The 27,555-nt window shown below is 41.1% G+C and overlaps 1 protein-coding gene across 8 annotated transcripts in view; it reads right to left on the reverse strand.

Moving 5' to 3' along the window:
- TBC1D15 (TBC1 domain family member 15) overlaps positions 1-27,327 on the reverse strand; it is a 59,415-nt gene extending 32,088 nt beyond the window's left edge. For 5 of the 8 annotated variants that reach the window (XM_040981578.1, XM_040981605.1, XM_040981569.1 and 2 more), the window contains exons 1-4: positions 27,248-27,323; positions 11,052-11,150; positions 9,625-9,699; positions 3,285-3,423 (exon numbers count right to left, since the gene is read on the reverse strand). In XM_040981578.1, the coding sequence (XP_040837512.1) occupies positions 3,285-3,423; positions 9,625-9,699; positions 11,052-11,150; positions 27,248-27,277 (343 nt within the window). In that variant the 5' untranslated portion in view covers positions 27,278-27,323. Of the gene's footprint in view, positions 1-3,284; positions 3,424-9,624; positions 9,700-11,051; positions 11,151-27,247 lie in introns of all 8 variants that reach the window. The other 3 variants (XM_040981550.1, XM_040981595.1, XM_040981614.1) reach the window with 3 other exon arrangements.
- Positions 27,328-27,555: the final 228 nt, after the last annotated feature.

The raw sequence follows: 27,555 nt of genomic DNA on the forward strand, positions 1-27,555 counted from the left end.
ATTGAGAAAAAAAATCTTCCATTTCTTCACTTTCGTAATTATCTTTAGGAGATTATATTTATAATAAAGATAAGCACATTTGTACTAAAAACTGGAGTGACTGACAAATATTTTGTTTTAAAAAAAACAAAGGACAAGGTAAAATTAACAATGAAAATATAACTAAGTCATAAATTTTTCAAAAATAATAAACATTTAAAATTATGGCAAAATTAACATTTACAACATGAAGACCTCAATCCAAACAACAAGTTACTTAAAATGCAACATTTTCAGAGTTTCTGGCATGTTTATAGAAGTCAAATTCCTAGGTTCATGATCACTATCATATGTATTGACAAACAAAGCTTAACTATTTAGATAAAAATATCTTTATAAAAAGAAAATGTCACCTATTCTTACTAATGATACTAACACTTATAATTTCTAATTAAATGTCACCTATTTCAATAATTTAACCTATTTCACTTAACTCATGTCCCTAAAATCATCAAAGTTATTTTGTAAGAAGTGTCATATTTTCTATTATTTAAGGTCTTTAATTATATCCCATATTATCAATTCTACAAAGAAAAATTAAGACAGTTGCTTATACAATGTGATCAAAATACAATTTCGCATGACCTGCATGTATGTCACCTTCACGTGCGGTCAGGAACTGGATAGCTCCAAGGCTCTACAACCTGCAGCTCACAGACCTCTATCTCCAGAGAATACCAGCAGCATCACTTTTCAGAGACACTTTAACAAGTATCTCTTGAAAAAGTCTTGGAATGGCTGCAGCAATTTATCTTTAGACACTGACTTGCCTTAAGGCTGGTACTAAATTAATTACCATGTGCTCACTGAACTACTTTAAACAATGTTTCACTGTCTTCATAGCACCACTAACTTCAAGCTGATAGCAAACTGAGAACTTTTCAAAAATTCCAACCTATCCACGAATCATTTTAAGTGTGAATGCACCTGGATTACACATACTATTAGCTCATTTGCAAAGGACAAAAATACTTTCATAGAACAAAAAAACAATAAAACGTTCTATACTAAATTCCTCAACTATACAAATAGCATTTATATTAATACAAAACAAAATCATACACAGAAAATTAAATCACCTGTGAACTATATGAATGATGCAGAATTTGTGCGCTTTCAAGAGCAAATGCTTTACATAAATTTCCCTTTTTAACAGAACAGACATGTTAAACACTATATATAAAAGAAAATGCCTCAGGTACTTCCTCTCTTAGAGCTCAAAGAAACAACACAAGTCAATTCCACAGGTCCTTCCACTAGAATACAAGCTTCACCAGAACAGGAATACTCTGTTCGCAGACATATCCTAGTAGCTAACTACCAGAAAGTATATAAGGATGTGCTGAAGAAATGCATTAATAACCACAACTGGAATTTGCAAATTAGCTGGGAAGTAACACCTAATCAGAAATAGACCTAGTTACAAAGGAAAATGAAACAAAGCCAAGAGTTAACTCAATTTTTTTTCTTCCTAAGGAAAAGACAAGTAAAATTAGTTCTAATAAATCATGTTACCAAATAAATGCAAAAAAAAAAAAAAAAAATCTCCACACCACATTCACAAGGAAAAGACACGTAGAGAAGCAGTCCAGAAAATACCTATGTATCTTAACCAGAATTAACATTAGGAAAAATTTGGATAAATTTCTAAAATACAACAATGATCTATTGTTCCGGGGAGAAAACAAAAAATTTAATAATATACGCCATTATGAAAAATAAAAAAGTGTGATGCTAAAAATGTCTGATACTGACATAAATTTGAAACCTTTGAAATGTTTAAGTTAATGAATTAATCCCAAGCTGTCAAGCTTAGTAAATGCCTCCTTATGTCTTAATAATTATCAAGTAAAGCTACTCTCATGTAAAACAACATAAACAATATTTACATTTGTGGTTTTTTTCTCTAAGCTACACAGAAGTTCTCAACTCTGATCCTACACTAAAACTACCTAAATACTTTCTGGAAAACAGAGATACAAAGGCTCCACTTTCAAGCCGTGATTTGGGGTGGGGGCTACTGTTGTTATTGTTGCTTAAACCTAACCTTCCCAGGTAATTTCCATGTATACAGAGGGCTGAGAAGCATGAATCTAAAGAAATCTTGTCAGATTATGCTTTTCATTTTCACAAATGCTTCTTTCCTACATAAAATTTTGAAAGCTCACCCCCCTTCATGCATTTCTATGGCCTCTCATCTTTAAGGATTTGATAGTAAACAAGAAATAACAAGTATAATTCACATAAAACAATCTTAAATATTTAGTCCAGCAAACTCAAAAACCACCTCACAAGCCGCACAAAATAAAATATTGCAGTTTTCATTTTCTTTTAACAGTCTGAATCCTGTTTCTGAGAAGATCTTGCCTTGTAACAGAAATGGCATGTGTACTCACACGTGCACGCACACACACACATATACATGCACATGTATGGACTCATCCATATCAACAACTAACAGATTACTGACTTCTTCGGTGTCAGTGTTTACTAGAAACGACAAGGTATAAACCATTGTAAATGAGAATGATTCTCCAGGCCATACATGAAAACTAATTTTACTTTTGGTAATGTTATCTGTATAAATACAGTAAATACATGCTCATTTAAGTTTTGGCCAATCTTGTGAATTAGTAAACATGAGTAATTCATAATTCAGGCCAAAACAATTAAGACAGAAAATACATTTTACAATAAAAATACAAAGGAAGAAATAAAAATTAACATTTTAAGTATGTAAATTTCAATATTTAGCGAAATCTCACATTAGGATGGTCAGATCATAGAACTACTAGCTGGATCATTTGGTGTTAATATGAGTTTCACATTATATGAGCTGTATCTCTTATATGGACTAGCATCCACAATAATATCAGAGCCGTTAGCTCCGTTCTTTCTTATTAATTACATGTAGATAAGCATCATATGGAAAATGCAATGTAAATACTGGAAAAGAGAGTAGTCACCTAGCACATTTAAGAGGGCTGAATGCAAGGGATTGTGAACATTCCGAGGACAAAAACTTAAGAACGGCACAGTTTAATAATACACACCATTTCCCCTGTGCCTTAAGGTGAAATGACATGATTTTTAAAAATCCTAGATTGAGAAAAATATGAGTTATACAAGTTAACTGAAGCAACAAGTCAACCTTCTGATGGAAGAACATTAAACAATTTTCTTCCCACTTTACTTTATTAGTATATTATAGCAAATCAATTTGGGATTTAAGATTCAGTTCATACCTCCATTGGTATGTGGTTTCTTTTTAAATGAAACTGTATTAACCATGTCCCACTCTGCCTCGTAGCTGTTCAGATGTTCTGCTCCTCGATGGGCTCTTTCTTTGGGGGCCTGGGTCCATTCCACAACAGAACTGGAGTCCTAAAGCAATGACAACAAATAAATATTTAAAATCCACAACTGGAATTTCTATTCTAATCTATGATATTTCCACTATTTATACAATACTGAACAAGCAGACACTATTTCCTATCCTCATATTTAAGGGGGAAAAAAATCTTACCCAGACTTCCCTGTGAGAAAAGGTTGCTAAAAAATACATAAGCTCCAGGTTTCAGGAAATGCATGGCCTTTCATGATAAGAGCTTTCTCTCTTCTCCTCTTCATACTGCTGTGAACGTCACCATGACATCTAAAAAGCTATGATATCCATAGTGTGGCAAAAGAACTACTACAAAAAATTCCCATCCAATACACTCAGTTATTTGAGAAAAAAAACTGTGTTTTCCTATAGGCAATCAAAACGAACTAAAGCAATGTGTCTACATGTAATTCTACAGAACTTTCTATTTCAAAAGAAAATCAGAAATTTTAAATGCAGTATTATTGATCAAATAAAACATTTAACTTCTAAACAAAACAGACACCCTAAAGCTAAAGATTAATAAGACTGGGATAAAAGGCTTTTAAAACAAAATCCTGGACCGGCACTGAGGCAAAGTGGGCTAAGTCTGCATTGGAAACATTCCATATGGGAGCTGGTTTGTATCCTAGTTGCTCTGCTTTTGATCAAGCTCTGTGTTTATGCACTGGGGAAGCCCCGGAGGATAGTTCAAGTCCTTGGGTCGCTGCGCCTACATGGGAGACCCAGAGGCTCCTGGCTCCTGGCTTACAATCAGCTCAGCTCCTGCCTTTGTTGTCACTAGGGAGTGAACCAGTCGATGGAAAATCTCCTTCTCTGTCTCTCCTCCTCTCTGTAAATCTGCTTTTTAAATAGAAAGTAAAATAAATCTTTTTAAAAAGCAAAAAAGATTAAAAACAAAAGAAAAACATCCAAACCAATTCATAGCAATTTAATTTGAAGTATATTAATATCAGAACAGAAAAACATGTCAACAGCATGAATAGATATGTCCAAAAAAAAAAAGAAACCCAAGGTACCAAACACATAGGAAGATGTCCAATGTCAGTAACAATCAAAGAAAAGTAAGTTAAGAGGTCTAGTTTTTTTTTACTCCATTTAATTTTTAAAAAGACACTATCACAGATGGAAGATAGCAGGAGAAAATACCTCTCATTAATGACAAAGATTCTCAACAGCACCAACCCCAGAAGGTGCGATTAGCCACATTTATTAGAATACATATGTGGCTAACCACACAACTCTTTACATCATCTAGAAAAAGCCACATACGTACAAAACAGGCACATACAATCACTTACATTGCAGCACTGTTTTTATAGTAAAAACCTGAAGATATTCTAACACCTAGCAAAGGGACACACGAGTAAATAAACTGAGGGATAATGAAGGAAATACTAGACAATAATCTTAAGAATGATACATGTTGAAATGTACATATAATCATGTGTCATTCAACATTTTTGGTGAGTAATGGAAAATATCTATTACAACGGTGGTCCCAAAACATTATGAGAACTGAAAATTGCCTCTACCTAGGTGAGCTTGCAGTCTCATAAATCCACAGTGCAACACGTTACTCACATGTCTACACTAATGCTGTTAAACAAACCCACCATGCTGCCAGATGTGTAAAACTAAACACACACAGTTCTCCACAATACACAGTACTGGATAATGATAAATGAAACTGTTACTAGTTAGTTATACATTTATGATTGATATACAGTCCTACTTTTAAAAGTTTACTATTAAAGTTACACCAACACACTATACCAGCAACAGCTTTCTATACCACATGTTTGTCATGTCGCTCTTGGATCATGAGGTCACAGCAACTGATATACCTATATATACTCTATGATATCCACACAACAGCCATGTCTCAGAACATGTTTCTGTTATTGATACACAGCCGCACATTCAATACATATTAGTAGACATGGCAAGAGTGGCAAAATAGCACATGGCCAATACAGTATAAACAAAGCAATGAGAAACATGCAGAAGAAAGAGGGCCATTCTATATCCTCAGCAGAGGAACACACTAAACAAGGACAGAAGAAAGAAAGGGTACTGCTCAAGTAGGACTTCCAACTTATTCGAACTTTTAGCAAGAACCTATCTGTATATGTCCCCTGTAAGTTCCACAATAAAGGAAAAAGAAAAATTAATTTAAAAGAGAAAGATAATATAAAGGCATAAGAAAAATTAAGAAGAAACAGGATGCCAAGTTTGTGCGTGCACATCTGTATTGCACATTGGACTACCTTGGTTCAAGTCCTGGTCTGACTCTTTACTCCAGATTCCTGCTAATGGGCAGCCTGAGAAATAGCAGGTGACGGCCCAGGAAGCTGCATCCCTGCCACCCATGTGGAGACCCAACCTGGGTCCATGGCTCCTGTACTCAACCTGGACCAGCTCCAGCCAACACATTTAGGGAATGGGCGTCTGGGGAATGAGTGAGTGATGAGAAATGACTCTCCCAGCACCTGCCTAGGCTAAGAAATCTCAATTCCTCTTTTTCAATTAATTTTTTTAAGAAAACAAGAAATGGAAACAAAAATGTGTGAGGCATACAAATGCTTCAGAAAGTGGAATGTTTCTTTTTCAGGTCCTTTTGCAAATGTTACTACTTGTCCAATGTAACAAAAAGAATCTAGAAAACAAAAAAACACACAATGCCTATCAATTCTAGGACCAGTACTGAGGAAAGCCAAGAAGCATCTGTAATACTACCACTCTGCATAGTACACCCTTTACTCCTCAACTTTAAGACTCAGAATTGGTAGATCCTCCCAACAAGTAGGGAAAGTGTGAAGTATGAAGATCAACCTGAAAACAGGACAACTTCACCAAAGTCCAGAGGAGGAGCATTTTATCCATTACAGAAGGTAACAGAATGCCTGCATCTGTAAAAAACTCAAGCACCATGAGCAAGGGGATAACATACTGACAGGAGAAATAATTCCAGGTCTATGAACACGCCAGGTGAGACTCTCCAGTCTCTCCCTGCACGCAGCACGCAGGCTCACCATTCCAGGCACAAATCTGTCAACTGAAGTGAAACTGAAGGAGCTCACAGAAAAATACTGGGATCTCAATAGTAGAGAGGTCTCAATGAAACAGCTTAGCCAGGCACACTAACATCCAACCATCACCAGGTCTAGTCCCATGTGTGAAGAATATAGTCACTTCCATGCATCTGCTATTAAATATGAAATCCTCACTATGAAAACCACCTGACATCAAAGACCAGTATATACACACAAGACAGAATCCCAACCGAACCCAAAGGGATAGGAATGCTCAGAAGAAGCCGACCACAGGGAGACAAGGACACTGAAAAATCTACTCTGGAACTTCTTGGAAAACAGAGAGCTATTTCTTGAAAGCAAAAAAGAGAAATCCTCAGCACACCAAATGTTTTAGTAAATAAGAAAACAGCACAGAAATGAAAAAGGCAAATACTGGGCATAAACCTGAGAAAATGTCCTATAATATGGTGGGGAGGGGAGTACAGAGAATTAAATAACATTTTAAAATTACAAACCAGTTAAAAAAATCTAAAGAGTTAAAAAAAATGAAAAGAAGGGAAAACAATTACTAACATAAATCAGAAATATTTCCCAGTAACAAAAAAAGCATCAGTTTCCATATTAAAAGAGGCCATCAAATATCCAATACAATGAGTAAAAATTACCAGAAATGCCTGGTACCTGAACATCTAGAACACTAGAAACAAAGTGGCAATCACCAAAGCTTCTACAGCAAGAAAAGAAAAACCACAGGATGAGAGATAAGAATACTTCGGACTTAGGATCAACAAAATAAACTAGCAAATCTGGGGCAGTTTAAGTTCAAAAAAAAAAAGATCTTTCAACTGTAATTCTTCTAAGCTATCAAAGCCAGAAAACAGCTGGAGGAGTCCAACAGAAGGGATGCTTTTGTTCCTGTGCACCTGCTCTCTCAGGAACCACTGTAGTTGCACCTAAGCAAGGGAGTAAGCCAGAATAGAAGGCAGCCCCGTACGGAAGGAAGATTGGGAGAAGCACTGTCTGAGAAAACAAAGTCTAAATGCAGTCTAAACACATACAATCAATGTATGTATTTAAATATTTCAAGCAGCAGCTCAAAATAGATGAGCAAAAACTTCAAGGTGATTTAGAGATATGAGCTAATCCCTATCTTTGCAAAATTCAATACATAACAGAGAGTGATTCAAACAGTCCATGAAGCACTGAAGTTAAAAGTACAAGTATTTTGAGGGGGAAAGTAATTGTTTGGTGCAAAATTTTGCCATAATACATGCAAGTGTATATTAGGGAAAATACATACACAAGTTAATTCATAATTTTAATTCTTTCCATGAACTTCTTGAGATATCTTTCTTCATAAATAATAAATAAATATCCAAAAATCCTCAGAAAGACATTCCTTAAACTTAGAGCTATAAATAACCAAGGAAACAGACACAAAGTCTGACTGTAACTGCCGTAAGAGACAGAACATTGAGGGAAAATGAAGGTGCCTCTGCTTTGCATAATAAGCAGTCTAAAAGTTAAGATAGATCTGTAATTTGGATTAAAATATATTTTATAAATAAAATATTCTACTGAATTTTTTGAAGATAAAAATATATGTGAAAAGAACAAGAAACAAGAAAGAACCGGAAGTATACTCATCCAATAAGCAATGTTTTCATCATACAATAGCCTTCCCTACTCATACTCTCCAGAAAAATTAACTCAAAATGTATCACACATCAACACGCAGGAAGTGAGGCACAAACCGTCCTAGGAGGAGCAGCAGCGCACCTTCCCAACTTGGACTTGGGTGATGGATTCCTGGATATAACACCAAAGGCATAGGCAAAAACAAACAAGACTGAACTTCACTAGAATTTAAGGAACACTTTATTTCAAAAGACACCAATAAGAAAGTGAAAAGACAAACCACAGAATGGGGAAAAAATGGTTTGTAAGGTGTATATTTGATAAGGGACATGTTTCCAGAATTCTTGCAACTCAACAATAAAAAATAATAATAATAGCCAAACTAACAAATGACGGACACCAAGCATTTCTCCAAAGACAGGCAGGCAGCCTGTGACTTACAAAGATGCCTAAAACCATTAACTAAAACCACAAAGACATAACATCCAATTGTGCCGCCAACGTCCTCACAAGAAGTCCTATTTAACAATACCTCGGAATGTGACCTAATTCAGAAATGAGTTTTTACACAGGTTGTCGTATGAAAATGAAGTCACTGAAATGACCCCTCATCCAAAATTTACTGGCATCCTAATGAACATGGATTTATACAGATAAATAAGATGACGACAAAGGGGAAAGGATGCAAAACACGGGGAGAAACAGCACGTACACACTGCAGAAATGTCTAGGGCTCCACGCAGCTGTGAGAGGGGCAAGGAACAGATTCTCCCCCACAGCCCTGAAGAGGAACCAACCTCTGTAACACCACTCGTCCTTTCCAGAAACGTTCAGCACACTGAGAAGTGTTGACTGTTGTGGCGCCTTGTGAAAGCAGCAGGAAACTAACGTAACATACTAAAAGACAGCAAACACTTGGCGATGTGTGGAGAAATTAAAATCCTCATATACCCTCCTAGATTCCTGGTAGAACAGGAACCTGCCGTAGCTACTGTAGATAACAGTGCAACTGTAAGATGCAGCAACTCCACCCCGAGGTACGTGCTCAGGAGAAAAACATACCCACAAAAAACTTGTACTGGAATGTTCATATGAACTTTATATGTCTATAAATGAAAACAACCCAAATCTCCATCAGTTGCCAATGTAAACGCAAATTCTGACAACCAATAAATAAAATGTAATTCTGCACACACACAAACATAAACGAAAGAACCTCAAAATCACTACATAAAGTAAAAGAAGCCAGTCACAAAAGCCACACATTACAAACAGTTCAAATGAAATGACTACAGTAGAAAACTACTAGAAAGTTCATTAATAGTCGCTACAGCTGACTACTAACAGAGTTTCATGATGATGATGGAATGATTCTACAATTAGTTCTTGTTGATGTTACAGAACTCCAGAAATAACACTAAAAGCCACTGAACTTTATACTTAAAAAAGATGAAGTACGTGGCATCATCAAAAGGTATTATTTTGCAAATGGCATTTCCTTAGTCAAATATTTTTCTTAAATACCTTTCTGGCATAGAGAATACTAGAAGAATCCAATGCATCATCCAAGGGTCTCCAGTCCACTATCACTTCAGCATCCTAAGAACAAAACAATGAACTATATTTAGTAATCACCAATATATCACATTCTTAACCACTCTTTATTATTTTTGAAAGATTTATTTTATTTTTATTGGAAAGTCAGATATACAGAGAGGAGAGACAGAGAGGAAAATCTTCCATCTGTTGATTCATTCCCAAAGTGGCTGCAATGGTCAAAGCTGAGCCAATCCAAAGCCAAGAGCACAAAGCTTCTTCCAGGTCTTCACACACGTGCAGGGTCCTAAGGCTGTGGGCCGTCCTCAACTGCTTTGCCAGGCCAAAAGCAGGGAGCTGGATGGGAAATGGGGCTGCGGGGATTAGAACCAGTACCCACATGGGCCTGGAGCAATAGCACAGTGGTCAAAGTCTTCGCCTTGCACAGCCGGGATCCTATACGGTCGTCGGTTCTAACTCCAGCAGCCCTGCTTCCCATCCAGCTCTTGCTTGTGGCCTGGGAAAGCAGTCAAGGACAGCCCAAAGCCTTGGGACCCTGCCCCCACGTAAGAGACCCAGAAGAGCTAGTGGGTCCTGGCTTCGGATTGCCTCAGCTCCAGCCATTGTGGTCGCTTGGGGAGTGAACCATTGGACGGAAGATCTTCCTCTCTGTCTCTCCTCTCTGCATATCTGCCTTTCCAAAAAATAAATAAATAAATCTTAAAAAAAAAAAAAAACGGCACTCACATGGGATCCTGGCACATGCAAGGCAAGGACTTTAGCCACTAGGTTACTGCACCAGTCCCCCACTTGTTTCTTATACCCTGAACCCAAGATCAAATTCTACCTCCTTAGACATTAGCATGTTAACTATACTAACATTACAAACAAACCACTGTTTAACAAATTATATATACTTTTAAGTTTTATCTAATTTTCTTTATTATATAACCTCTACATAATAAAGTATAAAATATTCATATTACACCTTACCTGAAATATTGCATTTCTAATATTATTTCCCTATTAAATTTATAACCACATGTTCAGTTATATCTTTGTTTTAAAAGATTTATTTTTTGTATTGGAAAAGCAGCTATACAGAAGAGAGACAGAGAGGAAGATCTTTCGTCCAATGATTCACTCCCCAAGTGACCACAACGCCCAGTGCTGCATTGATCCGAAGCCAGGAACCAGGAACTTCCTCCACCTCTCCCACGCGAGTGCAGGGATTAGAACCAGCACCCATGTGGAATCCCGGTGCATTCAAAGCGAGGACTTTAGCTGCTAGGCCACCACACCAGGCCCATTCAATTATATCTTACACATGAGATTCAAACAGATAATGCCCAAAGATGGATCACTACTATAAAATATTACAGTCGAACAAACTCTAGTAAATAGCAAAAATTTACCTTTTCTAAAACACGTAATATTCCTGAAATCAAGCTGTCTTGATCATTGGTCTTTCCACAAGATGAATGAATATACACGCCCTCCTGTTCAAATATAATCTGAAACAATAAAAATAAGATTAGTCATGCTTTTCTTATTCAGTATTGTTACATTTGTTAAAAATACTAAACGATTTTTAAAAATAGTATCAGGTACACTTTCACAATAATTTCATGGGCAAACTTGAGACAGGTTGAGAATTCCTTATCTGAAAGTGTTTAGGACTGCAAGTCTTTCCAATTTTGCCCTTTTTTTCAAACTTTAAAATATTTGCATACACCCTGCTCTTTGATACGGAAGTATTCAAAAGACTATCAATCACTAACATGAAGATACGGCCTTTAGAAAAAACACTAAAAGAATACAAGGAGACTCAAGTTAATCCTTGAGTACTATAAGCATTTAAATTGAAGGTTTTCTTTTATATGCATAATGTCTTAAGTTAAGATCCATTCTTGGAACCTATTTCACACTATTCAAGATTGTTTTTAATTTTTAAAATTAGGAAAAATAAAATAATTACCACCATACATAAGTACTTTTGACATGCTTAAGCTTGGAATCCAGTGTTTCTCCATGTATATAAACCATCTGTTACTATAATTACATTAACTCTTCAAAATAGCATAGGCTAACAATGAAAAACAAGCTCTACCAGAGTTAATCCCTGAGCCCAAGTCTGTAAACATAATAGCACACACTCCTAATTTACCAAACTCATGAAACCTTTATGCACCACTTATACACCCCACACGCAACAACTAAAATCTTACAAAAACCTTAAATCATAGGTTCTCTAACTATAATCTACTACATCATGATGAGGAGGCCAATTGTGTGAATAACAAAACAGAATAACTTGCCCAAGATCAAAAATAAAAATTGTACGGTGTGCTACGGAGATTAAAGCCTAGGAAACCTAACTACACTGCAAACTCCCACGCTACCTTTTACATGTTTGTTACATTATCCAATTTTGGTATGGAGTAAAGTTAGGAAGAATATTTCTTGAAATCAAGATCACCATAAAGTTCTGATTTCAAAGACCTAATGTGGGGCTCAGGGGCAAATGGGTCACTGATTCAACAAGATGGAGACTAACAGTCAAGGTCACTGGGTTAACACTTGGCTAACAAGATAGCAGCCATGGGCAGCGCCCTGGGCATGAACCAGGGCAGGAGTCAAGTCATTTCAAAGAAAGACAGATTGGCCAGGGCCATTTCACTCACCTGCTCCTAGCCTATGGGAGATGGTTTCTGCAACTGCTGATGACAATTGGCTACTAGTTTCTCCCCTCCTGGAATCCCTGGAATCCCTGGAATTCCTGGCCTGAAGCTGTTCGCTACCCTATATAGGAATCTGTATAACAGGCACTGCTTAAACAGAAGCCCTGTCTGTGTCCTGCGCTCCGGGAGGCTGGATGGCAGGCAGCAGGCTCACCCTCTCCGGCAATGAGGTACTACAGGAATCTGTGGGAGAGACCCCCGCAACCTAAAACAACATGGTACCCACGTGCTTGCTCATAAATGGATATATTTTGATTATGTCAGCTAAGAATTCAGAAATTAACTTAAAAATGAATTTCTCTGAAGAGGTTCAGCTCAAGATTCACATCTTAGGCAGAAGACAAAGACAGGACAGAATGAACTGGAGAAGGGTTAGGAAGAAATCCTATACTGTTTGTATGAAAATGAGAAAACTTAGGACATACAGATGTACACATAGGCGCAAAGTTACACAAACCACAAACGAATATTCACAAGAGCATTAAAGGGAAGGTAAAGAAAAGAGTTAAGTGGGGAAAGGAGAGTACAGATCCAGATGTCTACAGCTGGAAAAAGACCAAGAAGATATTGAACAGACACCTGTTTAGAGACACTTACTTACAGACACTACGAGTCAGGAGTTCAGCTGAGGCAGACTAAATGGATGGGCAAATACACAGGCACACACGAAACAGAAATACAAAAAAATCAACACTATGATAACCTTTATAACAAGTTTAGCTTAATGTCTGTGTGAAACTCAGAGAATAAATTCTGGAAGGCCACACTCAAAGCTAAAATGGGTTATTTCTAAGGTATGGAGCAAGGAAGAGTAAAAGAATAAATTTAATCTTTTCTGCTAATGCCTCTTACTGGAAAATATCAGGTGAAAATACATGTTTAAAAATGATTTAAAATATAACATGAAAAGGGGAAATTCTAGAAGTTAAAATGATAAATATTGTAGACTTCAGGAGTTGAACTACATGATTGTCATTTGAGGGCACAGAATGAAGATACAAAAATGCTATTAGAAAAGAAATCCCTCCCCAGTTATCAGCAACTGCGTAGCTTGCCTTGCACCTAAGACAAGTGTTACATTGCTGGGAGAGAAGCAGTCAACAGCTGGCAGGCATTCCGAGCCTGGTTAATGTCAAATTTGTGTCAATTATACCAGTATGCCAGCACGATTGCCTACTATTATTCTTTTTTAAATTTTATTTTATTATTTTATGATACAGTTCCATAGGCTCTGGGATTTTCTCTCCCCTCTCCCCAGCAGGCCCCCCTCCACCCACTGATTTCCCCTGTATCATTACAATAGTGTAATCCTTCATAAAAAGGACTGTAAATCCATCATTCTAATATTTAAGTGTATCCTGACATGGCAGGAATGAACAATGGCAGAGTCCAACATCCTATTGTCAAAATATATTCAACAGTTTCACCAGGAGTCCATCACTGATTTGGAAGTAGAGATGCATACTGCATTGTATCTTCACAACTAGATATGACAGTCTCTATTACGGTCACTACACATCCTCTAAATGAAAAGCCATAAAACAATATTAGCAACAGGAAGAAAAAATGGAAAATTTACAATGACATGAAGTTAAATAACATGCTACTGAATGACCAATGTATTGCTTGAAGAAATGAAAAACCCGGCACCTGCATGCGAGACGCTGAAGAAGCTCCTGGCTCCTGGCTTCAGATCAGCTTAGCTCAAACCATTTTGGCCCCTTGGGGAGTGAACCAGTGGATAGAGGACCTTTCTCTGTATCTCCTTCTCTATGTAAGTCTGACATCCCAATTTAAAAAAATAAATCTTTAAAAAAGAAAAAAAAACTGCTTGAAACAAGCAATGGTACTGTGACCTATGAGCCAACGAAAAAAATTAATGAGAAACACTTCTTTGTCACCATTCCAGTCCCCAGGCTGGAAGGCTGCAGACTGCAGGGAGTCAGTGGGAACAGCTGAGGGTATGTTTGACCAGGGAGGAATGACTAATGGGGTCTTCAGCACAGCAGGTCATTGAATTCACAGGTAATAAAGGGAGCGGAGACAGAATGGTTTAGAAGGGTGAACTGGAGGGCCTGATTCAGGCCAAAGTCCTGCCCACAAGGAAGACCTGAGATGGGCTAAATAGAATTGCCCAACGCCTGCTGGTGCTAGCAAAACGGGGGCTGGGAGCAGGGAAGGGAAAGGGGAGAGTATACCTGACTGGGCTAGGCCACAGTATCCACACGTGAGTGTCAGAGCAGCGGGTGAGCCGCATCTGGCTAGGCAACAGCACCTACCAGAATGTGAGAAAAAGAGATCTAGGGGCAGATTCGGTAGGGGAGTAGTGGGCTCACCTACATGAGACTTCAACACCCTCAGGTTTACATGGAGAATGATAAACCAAGCCAGCCTGGACTACAGTATTCATGTGACAGGAACCCACCTGACAATTTTGAGGGCTGGGAGAAAATCTGATGGGGCCAGGCTGCAGCACCCATTGACAAATGTAAGGGCCAGGACTGAGGTTAGACCATGCCAAGCAGGGCCAATGTCCCCACTGGCAGGAATAAGATCTGGGAACAGGCCTCCTGGTAAAGGATCTTGGAAAACTCCCTTACTAGGCCACAGCTCTCTCTGAGGAGCAGAGGAGCCAGGGCTGGGGGCAGGCTAGGCCAGGCAAGGTTGCAGCACTCATCAGTATTCGTGTGGGTCAGGTCTGGTAACAGGCCAGGCTGGGCCAGGCATTGGCACCCACTCACATGCAGGAGAGCCAGACAGGGTGTAGGCCACAAAGGTTAGGCTGAGGTGCACTGGGCTGCAACACCTACCTACGAGAGCTGATTGTGGGTGGGCCATCCCAGGCTGGGTCCAAGCACTTGCCAGCATGTACAAGACCCAGAACTGGGAAAGGGCCTATAGGGGAACTCAGGACTCCCCTGCGAAGCTGCAGAGTTAAGTCACAGCACTAAGTGGCAGGTGCTGGGACTGGGTGTAAGTCATGTCAGGCTGAACCCCCTGGTAGGCTGGAAGCATGCTTGGCAGCGGAACTGTGGGCACTCTGCTGTTTGACTGTTCCTATTGCTGGTAAGCACAACAGGACTTGGGGTGGTCCAAGCTGGACAAGGCAGTGGCACTTGTCAACATAAGGAGCTGGGTCTGGGGGCAGGTTAGGCTGAGCTAAGCCATATCACCCAGAGGTGTGCATGAGAGCCAGATGGAATGTGGGCTGGGCCAGCCTAGGTTTCAGCAGAAGCCAGCATATGCAAAAAACTGGCTGGAAGCAGGCCCGGTGGGGATTATTGGGAGTCATTTCAACATGGGCATGGTACCCACTGGTATGCTTAAGGACCAGGTCTGTGATGGGCTGACCAAAATGAGCTGCAGCACCTATTGGTTGTGTGAGATATGGGGCTGGGGTAGAACACACCAGGTAGGGGCTGAACACACCAGGCAGGTGCACCCACTGGTGTATGTGCTGGCTGGTGCAGGTGATAAACCAACCTGACCCTGCACTGTCTGGTGCACACAAGATTCAAATACGCGATCACCAAACGTGAGGTTTCTCAAGACCTCCCCAGCTAGAATCCTGGATTCAAACTCCAGCCACAGCGAATATCACAGGATATGTGGTCAGACCTTGGAGTGCATGTATTGGGACAGGGCTTCCTCAGTTGCTGATGCCTGCGTAGTGGACAGCATGTCCACATTCACATGGGAGACATGATAGCCAACTCATCTAAGCCAGCAGGGGACACTGACTACCTTGTCTGAGGACTGGAAAGCAGAACAGGTTGGACAATTCTGGCCAAGCTTTGCAGCATGTTCCTGGGTCTGTGGATGCACTAAGGTAGACTTGGTCAGCTGACTTTGGCAAGATTTTTTGCAACCCTGGAGCAACAAAACTGACAAAATCTCAGGGCTTTCAAAAGCACTCAAGTAACACTCTAAGAAAACTCTTCTCCACATCCGGCTTTCTGGGGCATCATCAAAGCATTGTCCCCCATCTCTGGATGTTGACGTGGCTTGACAGCAAGGAGTGGCTGAAACATGTATCCCACCTACTTTCCTCCATACCTGAACTTCTCCACCCTAACCAGTATAGGTCCACATGAGTGCACAACCCTCTCAACTGCATAAACAATACTAAAAAGACAATTTTTCAAAAAGTAATCCCTTAAATTTAAAATGCACAGGTTTAGGGCCCTTAGTGGTAGACCAGCAGCTGAAGTTCTCACCTTGAACACGATGGGATCCCATATGGGTGCCAGTTCTAATCCCAGCAGCCCAACCTCCCATCCAGCTCCCTGCTTGTGGCCTGGGAAAGCAGTCGAGGATGGCCCAAAGCCTTGGGACTCTGCACCACGTGGGAGACACAGAAGAGCTCCTGGTTCCTGGCTTTGGATTGGCTCAGCTCTGGCAATTGTGGTCACTTGGGAAGTGAATTATCAGACGGAAGATCTTCCTCTCTGTCTCTCCTCCTCTCTGTATATCTGCCTTTCCAATAAAAAATAAATAAATAAAACTTTTAAAATGCACAGGTCTATCAAGAATACATACAAGAAAATATTTTCAATAACAAAAAAAAATCTAAAGTGATCCTGGTCATGCCTCAAAAAATAAAATCAAAAAACATAACTCTACTTGTCTGGGTATTAGGTATCCATAGGAAACAAAAAAAATTAGCAAGATTTGCCACTTGGTGGTGCTAAACTGTTTATTCAAATTCAACAAACTTTCATTAACCAATCTGTGCTATACTGAGAGAATAAAATGAAAAAATTCCTTGCCTGTAAGGCTTGGCAAAATCTCAACAGAAGAACGAATACTCCTGGGGGATTTGGGGGAGAGGCAGTGGGAGACTGCTTGATTTCCTTTTAATTTCTTCAGCATTGCATTGCTCATTCAGTAGCATGTTATTTAAGTTCATGTTGTAAATTTTCTACTTCTTCCTGTTATTGATTCTGTTTTATGGTTTTTCATTTCAGGGGATATACAGTAAGTGTAGGGTAGAGACTATCACATACAGTTGTGAAGGTACAATGCAGTGTGCATCTCTACTTCCAAATCAAAGATAGATTCCCAATGACTGTTGAATGTATCTTGACAATAGGATGCTGGACTTTGCCACTGTCTATACCTACATGTCAGAACACACTTAAATAGCAGAATGATAGGGCCTGGAGCTGTAGCCTAGCAGCAAAAGCCCTCACATTGAATACGCTGAGATTCCATATAGGTGCCAGTTCCTGTCCCGGCAGTCCTGCTTCCCATCCAGCTCCCTGCCTTTGGCCTGGGAAGGCAGCAGAGGGTGACCCAAAGCCTTGGAACTCTATACCTGCGTGGGAGATCTGATAGAGGCTCCTGGCTCCTGGGTTCAGATCAGCTCAGCCCCAGCCATTGCGGTCACTTAGGGAGTGAGTCAGCAGATGGAAGATTTTTCTCTCCGTCTCTCCTCCTCTCTGTAAATGTGACTTTCCAATAAAAATAAATCTTTAAAAAAAAATAGCAGGATGATAGACTTATGAAGTCAGTGAGGAGGCAGGGCAAGGATTTGGGGAAGTGGTAAGGGAAATCACAGAGTCTACAGAACTATATCATGAAATAATAATTTTTTTTTTAAAGATTTATTTATTTTTTATTGGAAAGGCGGATATACAGAGAGGAGATACAGAGAGGAAGATCTTCCGTCCGATGATTCACTCCCCAAGTGAGCGCAATGGCCAATGCTATGCCGGTCCGAAGCCAGGAGCCTCTTCGGGGTCTCCCACGCGGGTGCAGGGTCCCAAAGCTTTGGGCCGTCCTCGACTGCTTTCCCGAGCCACTGGCAGGGAGCTGGATGGGAAGAGGGGCCGCCGGGATTAGAACCGGCGCCCATATGGGATCCCAGGCGTGCAAGGCGAGGACCTTAACCACTGCGCCACCGCGCCGGGCCCATGAAATAATAATTTTAAATGCTCAAATAAGAAACAGGTAAAGGAAATGAGCTGACTTTTTTTTTAAGATTTATTTATTTTATTGGAAAGGCAGATGTACAGAGAGGAGGAGAGAAAGAGAGAAAGATCTTCCATCTGATGATTCACTCCCCAAGTGACTGCAGGTGTTGTGCCAATCCAAAGCCAGGCACTTCTTCCAGGTCTCCCACGCGGGTGCAGGGTCCCAAGGCTTTGGGTCGTCCTCGACTGCTTTCCCAGGCCACAAGCAGGGAGCTGGATGGGCGGCAGGGCTGCTGGGATTAGAACCGGCGCCCATATGGGATCTAGCTGGTTCAATGCGAGAACTTCAGCTACTGGTCTACCACTAAGGGCCCTGGTTGACTTTTTTAAGTTTAAAATAAAGGACGGGTGGGGAGTTTTCCATCAAAAATAAAATTATCTTATGGCAGCAGGCTCTTGTTTATTCTCAAATAATTGCTAAGAGATACCAAAGCACATAAATACACTTCTAGAATTTCCAATGATGACTTGTCCTCAACAGAAATACACATTTTGCTCCCATTCAGCATAAGAAACATGCCACAAATAAGTTACTACAAGAGTTCTGGGATCACAGCAAATGTATGAGAATAAATTTGCAAACCACTAACTTAGCAAGAGTCGGAATTGCAAAAACAAAACTCAGGAAAACGAAAGATGAATTAAACTCTCCAGAAAGAAAAAGATGTACTCTTGCATGGTCCCAACTCAGAATCATGCTTCTTTCTGACACCTACAGCTAAAAAAAGGAATGTGTCTGAAATAATGTCTTTTTTTTATACTGTTCCAACTCAAGCTGGACTGGATTTTCATTTACTATCATTAAAGATAAACGAAAACATTCAACCCAAACTTTAAAAGATCTGCTTTACTTGTTCATTTCAAAGTCAGGGAGATCAGTAGTATTTCATCCATCGGTTCACTCCCCAAATGGCTACAACCACCTGCTGTTTCCCAGGAAACGGAGCTGGATGGGAAATACACATTCCAGTGAGGAAGGCACGCAGCCCCAGCAGCCGGCTTAACCCATGTCCCCGAGTCCACTCCCAGTAAGCTTGCTCCAGACTGCCTTCCAGACACAGCAATCCAACACTCACCACAACCAACATTCCTTCTGAAACAATGTGAATCATGTAAAGCTAATCTAAAATTCTTTTCAAAATTTTACTTTCTTTAAAACCCATTTGGCACATAGATGGCAATTAAAGCCTTTTGTGAGATAAAGTATCTCCAGGAAGTATTAGTAAACTCCACACCAAATAGCTAAGGACCTACTTGATAACTCCATATCATTATCTACATACTTCTTCAACTCTGTGTGTTCCGTCCAAAGCTGCTCTTCTGGTATTAACAACTGTTGGCAAAGTCATCTCCGCTACCAAGTTATACCTAAACGCCTCTCTCATCCTGACCCTGTATCCCAGTTCTCTCAGACCGTCTCCTCTGACACTGACCCCTCAATTCGAGCCTTATTTACTAAGACAACTTTATTCTTTAAAAAAGAAAAAAAGCGCGGGTGTTTATTGGAAAAGCAGATTTACGGATAGGAGAGAAACAGGGTGATCTTCCAACTGCTGATTCACTCCCCAAGCAGCAGCAACAGCCAAAACTGAACGAATCTGAAGCCAGGAGTCAGGAGCCTCCTCCAGATTTCCCAAGCAAGTGCAGTGTCCCAAAGCTTTGGACCATCTTCTACTGTATTCCCAGTTCACAAGCAGGGAGCTGGATGGGAACTGGAGAAGTCAGGACTAAAACCAGCACCCACATGGGATCTCGGTGGTTGTAAGGCAAGGATTTAGCCACGATGCCGGGCCTAATTTTGTTCTTTCTTTTCCCAATCTAATCACACGCCAATAACCTTGGGTAAGCTGTTTAACTATACAACTACTTGCAAAACTGTGATTGTCATAAACATGTACATCAGATCACACCCACAGTAGAGGACCGCCCAAAGCCTTGGGACCCTGCAACCCACTTGGGAGATCTGGAGGAGACTCCTGGCTCCTGGCTTCAGATCAGCTCAGCTCCAGTCATTATGGCCACTTAGGAAGTGAACTAGTGGATGGAAGATCTTTCTCTCTCCACTTCTCGCTCTGTAAATCTACCTTCCCAATTAAAATAACTAAATCTTTCACAAAGAAAAAGAATGAAGAGCTGCAAATTAATTTAAAAGAGGAAAAGAATCACAGCAGCCTAAACCAAGGCAGTGACAGTGGAGATGAGAAAACAGATGGTCAAAAGGACAGGACTTTGTGGCTGATGAGATGCGAGAGACCAAGAGGAGAAGAGCCAAAAGACAACCCTGAAGAGATGAGGTTATTTTTGAAGCGGGGGCGGGGGGGATGGTTAGAAGGAGGAAAGTAAGTTTTATTTGAAACTTGCTAGCTCATCATGAGGGTGGCACTAAACACATACAGAACACAGGCAGACAGGCAGTTGTAAGCGGAACATACCATGGAAAACGGCAAGCAAAGAATGAACCTTTGACAGGGCTCAGTACAACTACCGATTAAGGGCAGATCACAAAACTGGTGCTGCTGCTCAAGAGCATCAGTGGAGACAGGAGAGACGGGAGCAACTTAGCAAGCTGCGCAAAGCAACTAACTGAATCATTTCTCTCATGCTGATGTCACACTCATGACAGGACAAGAGAGAAAACATACACAAGTTGAGGAAGACTGTCCTCCACCAACAGGTGGAAAGAACTGGGCAGCAACTTCTCATCTAATCACACAGCTGATGTCTCATCACAGCTAAAATTTAACATTTGCTTCTTCAAAATGCCACGCTTTTAACAATGTGTAAGTTGAAAACCCGTAAAATTCCAAACTACTACCTTATGCCAAGAATAAAGTGTTTAATCACCACTGTATCCAAAGAATCTGGCACATAGCAGACAGTAGAATGCTCATTCAGGAATGCCAGAAAAATAAAGCTAACATTTATATCCTAGCTACTTACCATGTTACAAGATCTCATCTAGGGTTAAAAAAAAAACCCTTCAGGAAAATCAATTCCATACTAAGAATATTCTTTATCTTTCTAAAACACTATGCTTTCTCACAGGACTATAAACTTATCTAACAGGTACTATAGGAGACAATATTAAGCTACAAAATAAATTCTCACCAAACAGGATATAAAACAAATTCTGATCAAAAATATCGCCGATTTCCCAAATGTTTCAAGCTATTTTTAACAGAATGAAATTCCAATATAATTATAAAAGAACACAGAGTGAATGGCAACACACTGTAACACTGAAATGGACCCATCTGTCCATTCTGTCTCATTCCCATTTTCCTGCATTTCTTCTGCCCTTCTCCTCTTTCCTTCTGCCCTTCTCCTCTTTCCACTGAGCACTTACCATGGGCTTCAATCTATGATGGGTGCAGGTCAAACACAACAGACACTCTCCAGGTCTTTGAAATATAAGAATTCACAGAAAACAGTCCCAATGTCAAGGACTTGCAACTCATACTCCATTCATTAATGAAGGCAATGAGGGGGTTATTAGTGAAGGTTTCTTTTTGAAGAACTGAAATCTGTAAGCTCCAAGGACAAGGGCTTTGTGGTATTCCTCTAATGTATGCTATAGTCCAGAGCAAACTAGACGCTTACAAATATTTGTTGAATGAATGGAAATAACATAACTATCAGGACATTGTTATAATGGCAGAAACTAACTCACACCGTTTCATTTTTTTCTCCTAGTCTATTACAAGTAAATTCAACTCATTCCACTAATTTAATTCTATCTACCTGTTAGAGAAAATGAAAGCCGGCCTTTCAAAAGTCACAAAAGGATGTAAATTCGCTTCTTCGTTCTGATTGACTGTAAAAATGCATGGTTCCATACTTATAAAACATCACAGACTCATCAGATTTATTAGCCAAACTCAAATCCATTTTCAAAAGGTCATAAGAAAAACAATGAAACCAACATTATGGAGAAGCACATTAAGCTGCCACCTGCAATGCAGGCATCCCATAAGGGCAGTAGTTCAAGTTCTGGCTGTTCCAGCTCCACTTCAACTCCTTGCTGATGTGCAGTTAAGCCTGTGGGCCCATGTGAGCAACCCAGATAAAGCTGCTGGCTCCTGCCTTTGGCCTGACTCGGCCTGGGTTATTGTTGCCATTTGGAGAATGAACCAGCAGATGGAAAGTCTTATTTCATACTTCTGCATGCAAAGATCTAATTTTCCCCCAACACCATTTACTGAACAGAATGTCCTTTCTCCAGGGAACTTCTTCCTAGTGCACTCCCTGGAGGCTGCGGGAATGGCACAGAGTTGGTTCACTGCCAGCCAAGTGGGCGAGAGGCACTTTGAATTCCCAGTCCCTGGCCCTATCTTGGGGCCTCTGTAAACACTCGGTGCATTAAGCAGTAGATGGCCAATCTGTCTCTCTCAGCTTTACAAAAAGAAAGTTCTTAAACATCAGATAATTAAACACATGATTTTAGCACTTACTGAATCGCTCACTAGCATACAGCCATCAGCGTGTTATAAATATTATAGGATCTTTTTCTTTCACTAAAAGGTTAAAAATGTTGCATGATCATCACATTCACTGTTCTACTCAAGTAGGATCACATCTTGTTCTGATCACTCAAACAGCCCTTGGCTTTCTGTTTGGATTTTACCATGCTTCTGCAACTTTAATAGTCTATCAAACTTCCCTTTTCATTTTGGCTGCTAGAAAATTTCCCTTTTTATTTTGGGTACTAGAAAATATATATACTTGATGGCACATTAAAGTGTTGGGTTTTTTTTTTTTCATAATTATACTTCAAGCTCCTAACTTTAGTCTCATTTTTCCAACTCATTTTAGCTATACTGCTTTTGTATTTATTTGCGCCCCTCAATACTTTACAGAACTGCTAAAATAAGACTAACAGTCTCCATAAAGACAAGGAAATAGAAAGGTCTTGAAATATTATTACACTGTAATCCAGAAAAATGCATAAACAACAACAACAAAAAGAAAAATAAGAAAGAAAAACATACAAGCACTGGAGTACTCACTGGGGTACACAGTGCTAACCCTCTGCCAGGAGCACCAGCATCCTATGCAGGTGCCGGTTCACATCCCAGTTGCTCCACTTCCAATCCAGTTCTCTATTTACAGCCTAGAAAAACAGCGGAGAATGTCCCAAGTCCTTTGGCTCCTGTACCTATGTGGGAGACCCAGAAGAAGCTCCTGACTCCTGACTTCAGATCAGCTCAGCTCTGGCCATTGCAGCCATTTGGAGAGTGAACCAGTGGACAGAAGGTCTTCTCTGTTCCTTCTTTTCTCTGTAAAATTAGCCTTTCAAATAAAAATAAATAATTTTTTTAAAGTATAAACATTACATGTTGATAATAAAAATAATAAAACTACTAAAATAAGTATTCAAGTATTTCCTGACTAGCTGTCTTTACAATGTTAAGACAACTGAAAGATCTTCCTTATTAATATCAACAGGTACTAGTTACTGAACAGTGACTTGTAGCGTTGCTGTTCTAAATGCCTTGCAATTATTTGCTTTCGTCACAACTCATGACGGAAGTGTAATTACTATCCCCATTTTATACATGAGGAAACTGGGGACTAAGGAACTTAAGGAATTTCCCAAAGTCACATGGTTATAAAGCTCTGCATGATCGGGCTCCCTACCTCCTTAACCAATGCCCTACAGTGATGAATTTTCACAAAATGACTTCAAAAACAAGGTATGCTTTAAATTTCCACCAAAAAAAATTAAGAATTGAAAACAATTTTGACAACAAAGTCCACATAAAGTAATTACTGTTGTTATAACAAAGATGAAGAGACTGAAACACAGTTTAAACACTCCAACTCAAGTCACTACTAAGTAAATTCCTAGAATCAGTTTGGCTCCAGAGTCAAAGTTCTTAACTACCGCCTTATCGATTTCTCCAGATGACAAAGATTAGCTTCTGTCACTTCCTGACACTCCGAGAAGCAGAGCTGGTAACAAAAGTGACCCTACATTCCACATGTCAACATTGAATAATTCCAATGCAACAAAGCTGTCAGCCCAGCACCCACAACTTTGTAAAACTGTCACAAGTGATTCCTGAACTTTGGCTAATCATCCACTCCCCCAAGACTTCTAACCCAGATAGTCTCCACTGTTCCTGGAAGGGAGGGAATTAAACATAAACTCTCATTTCCTCCCCGGCTGCTTTCCCAAACAAACAACACAGGCAAGCAGGCAGGGCAGCATGAATGACAGCATGTCTTTTTAGGACGTGCTAGCCAGCTTTAGTTTTTATTGGTGAAAGTACTAAAGGGTGAATTTTTGAGATTTACTCAAGAGTCAGGGAGAAAGAGAGGCGGGAGGGGTAAGAGAAAGAAGACAGAGATCATTCAGCAGCTGGTTCACCCTCCAGTCACAAAAGCCGAGAACTCCATTCAGATCTCTCCGTGGGTGACAGGGACCACCTTCTGCTGCTTTCCAGGGCATGCACCAAGGAGCTGGATCAGCCAAGGCTAGAACCAGCATGCACATATAAGGTGTCAGAATTGAAAACAGTGCCACAAGCCAGCTTTTTTATTTTTTAAATAAGAGACAATCAAACCGTGCATTAAAAAAAAAAATAAAAGTGGCAGTACAGAAGACATATTGTGGGCACTGATAGGAAAAAAAAGAAGAAGAAAAATGAGCCAACAATGTTAAGACTAGAGGCTGAGCAAAGGCTTGAACTACATTTTGACAGTAAAGAATACACAGCAAATTAAAGAGATCTGTTTAAGAAAAAGCTGGCAGAACCTGGCTGTTGAACAGATACTGCCAAAGAAATGGCTGCCTCCCAATGTGCCAGCAGATGAAGGGTGATGCTTTCAACCCACACCTGGATTCACTGTAAGATGACGGTGTGGGTCCTACTCAGCAGGGCAGCAGCACTTGGGAAAGGGGTTCAATTTTAGCATGAGAAATTAATTTCAGTGGAGTTTCAGGGAGAGGTCTGAGTTTACAATGAATAAGAATATTGAAGTGCCAGTTATATAACCAATTTTAAGAAATCAGATTATGAAGGATAGTGATTGTAAAAAAAAGATTTTTTAAAAGTCTTATATTGCTAACTCTACTTCATCATCTCCAAACAAGAAAAAAGGTAGGGAAGATTTAAATGGGAAGCATCCCTCTTGGAAAGTGGTAGACTGGATCAGCACACATGGAAAGTCAAACAGGATAATCACCAAGTATATGGCAAATCAAGCAGAATATCAAAATCTACCCGATACACCAAAGACCAAAATCTAGGCACTGGCGTGAGAGCGCAACTGGCTAATCCTCCACCTCCTAGCGCCAGGATCCCATATGAGTGCCAGCTCATGTTCCCACTGCTCCACTTCCCATCCAGCTCCCTGCTTGTGACCTGGGGAAAGCCTTGGGATCCTGCATCCACTTGGAAGACCTGAAGAAGCTCCTGGCTCCTGGCCTTGGATCAGCTCAGCAACAGCCGTTGCAGCTACTTGGAGAGTGAACCAGAGGAGAGAAGACTTCTGTCTGTCCTCTTAGTAAAGCTGCCTTTCAAATGAATGAATGGATGGATGGATAGACAGACAGACAGACTAGAGTGCCTGGCAATTCAGACACCTGCCTCTCACATCTCAGTCCCTGGGTTCAATTCCCAGCGTCGGCTCCTGATTCCAGTTTCCCACTAGAACACCTTAGGAACAGCAGGGTAGGCCCACTTGATTCAGTTCGTGCCACCCACGCTGGGAGGGCCACACTGGCTGCCCACTTCCCAGCTCAGGCCATGACGGATATTCAAGGAGTGAAGGGGGGTCCGTCTCTGTTTCAGAAACGAAGATGCAGAGAACCGCCTAACAAAGACTGATGTCCAACTTAACAATTTCAAGGTACCGGTACATAGAAGTACGCAAAAAGTTTTACGCTTCGTTAATTTCAAACACTCCTAATAAGTCCAATAAACATGATGATTGAAAACATCTCCATAAAAACAGATAAGTCATAACTGCCCCGTTTCCCAAGTCACATTTCAGATCAACAGCAGAAAAGCAAAAGTCAAGATCCTTTTTATTTTTCTGCCACCTGCTCTAGGATGCCATACCTCAAACCACAAACACCGTCAAATAATCCAAAAAAGGGGTGGGAGACATCGGAGAACGTGAGGCAACTCCAGGGACAGAGGAAGCTGCCCGCCACAAGTAAACAGTCCCTGGTATTGGATGAGTCACTACCAGTCAGCTCCAGCTGTTTATGCCACCTGTCATAAACCTGAGTGCCCTCAGTATGTGTAAGACGTGTTTTCGGAATGTGAGCAGGCGCGCCAGGACCACATCCCCTCCGCCCCTGGTCCTAAGGAACTGGGTGACGCTGACCATGTCCGCCCGATGGACCACCCCACGGAAACAGCCCACACACGTCCAGACGACACACTCCAAACCCACGCCTTCCCTGACAGGCGTAGAATGGCGGAAATCTCAGCCCCCCAACTGCTCACGGCCAAGCTGGTGGTCAGACGGACCCGAGCGCACAGCTGCCTAAGGCCCCTGGCTCCTTCCGAGGGAGGTCACGGCCACCTTCACCAGGGCAGAGCGCGGGGAGACGGGCCCGAGGCGGGTGGACACCGCCAAGGTATCCGAGAGCGGTCCTGGACGGGCGGTGCCACCACAAGCCGCCAGGCTGCGGGGCAGGGCACAGCAGAGAAGCGCCAAGGCCCGGGCGGCCTGGGAGCTCCAGCCGGGTCTCTGCCTCCCCGGCTGCACCGGCACTGTCGGGCAAACAGCCGCCACCGCCCAGCCCTGGGTTCTCCTCGGTCCGTCCCGGGCCGCCGCGAGGCACACAGGACGCCGCCGCCCTCGCCTGGCCCGCCTCCAGGCAGCCCAAGCACCAGCGCTCCGGGAAAGGCAGGGGTGCCGCCCGGGGCCGTTACATACCTTCCCGCTCACAACACCCGCCGCCGCCATGTTTCCTGCGCGTGCCTGGAGATGACGTAGCAGAGCCTCACGTGTCTCCCGGACTCACAACAACATCCGGTAAAACCAAAATGACATCCGGGCGGGACGGGGCGGGAGGAGCCACCTGACGCGACGAGGGAGGAGTCTGGCACAGGATTGGCCGTGTGGCCGTGACTCTTTTTCTCAGAAAAAAACTTGACAGAAGGTGCGTTTGCCAAGGGTCGACGTCAGTTTGGTGACATGGAATGAAGCACCACGCTGGGAACCAGCCAACGGGGTTTGTGTCC

This window comes from Ochotona curzoniae, unplaced genomic scaffold, assembly GCF_017591425.1.
Source record: "Ochotona curzoniae isolate NIBS_2020 unplaced genomic scaffold, NIBS_Ocur_1.0 contig_1014, whole genome shotgun sequence".
Taxonomy (NCBI): domain Eukaryota; kingdom Metazoa; phylum Chordata; class Mammalia; order Lagomorpha; family Ochotonidae; genus Ochotona; species Ochotona curzoniae.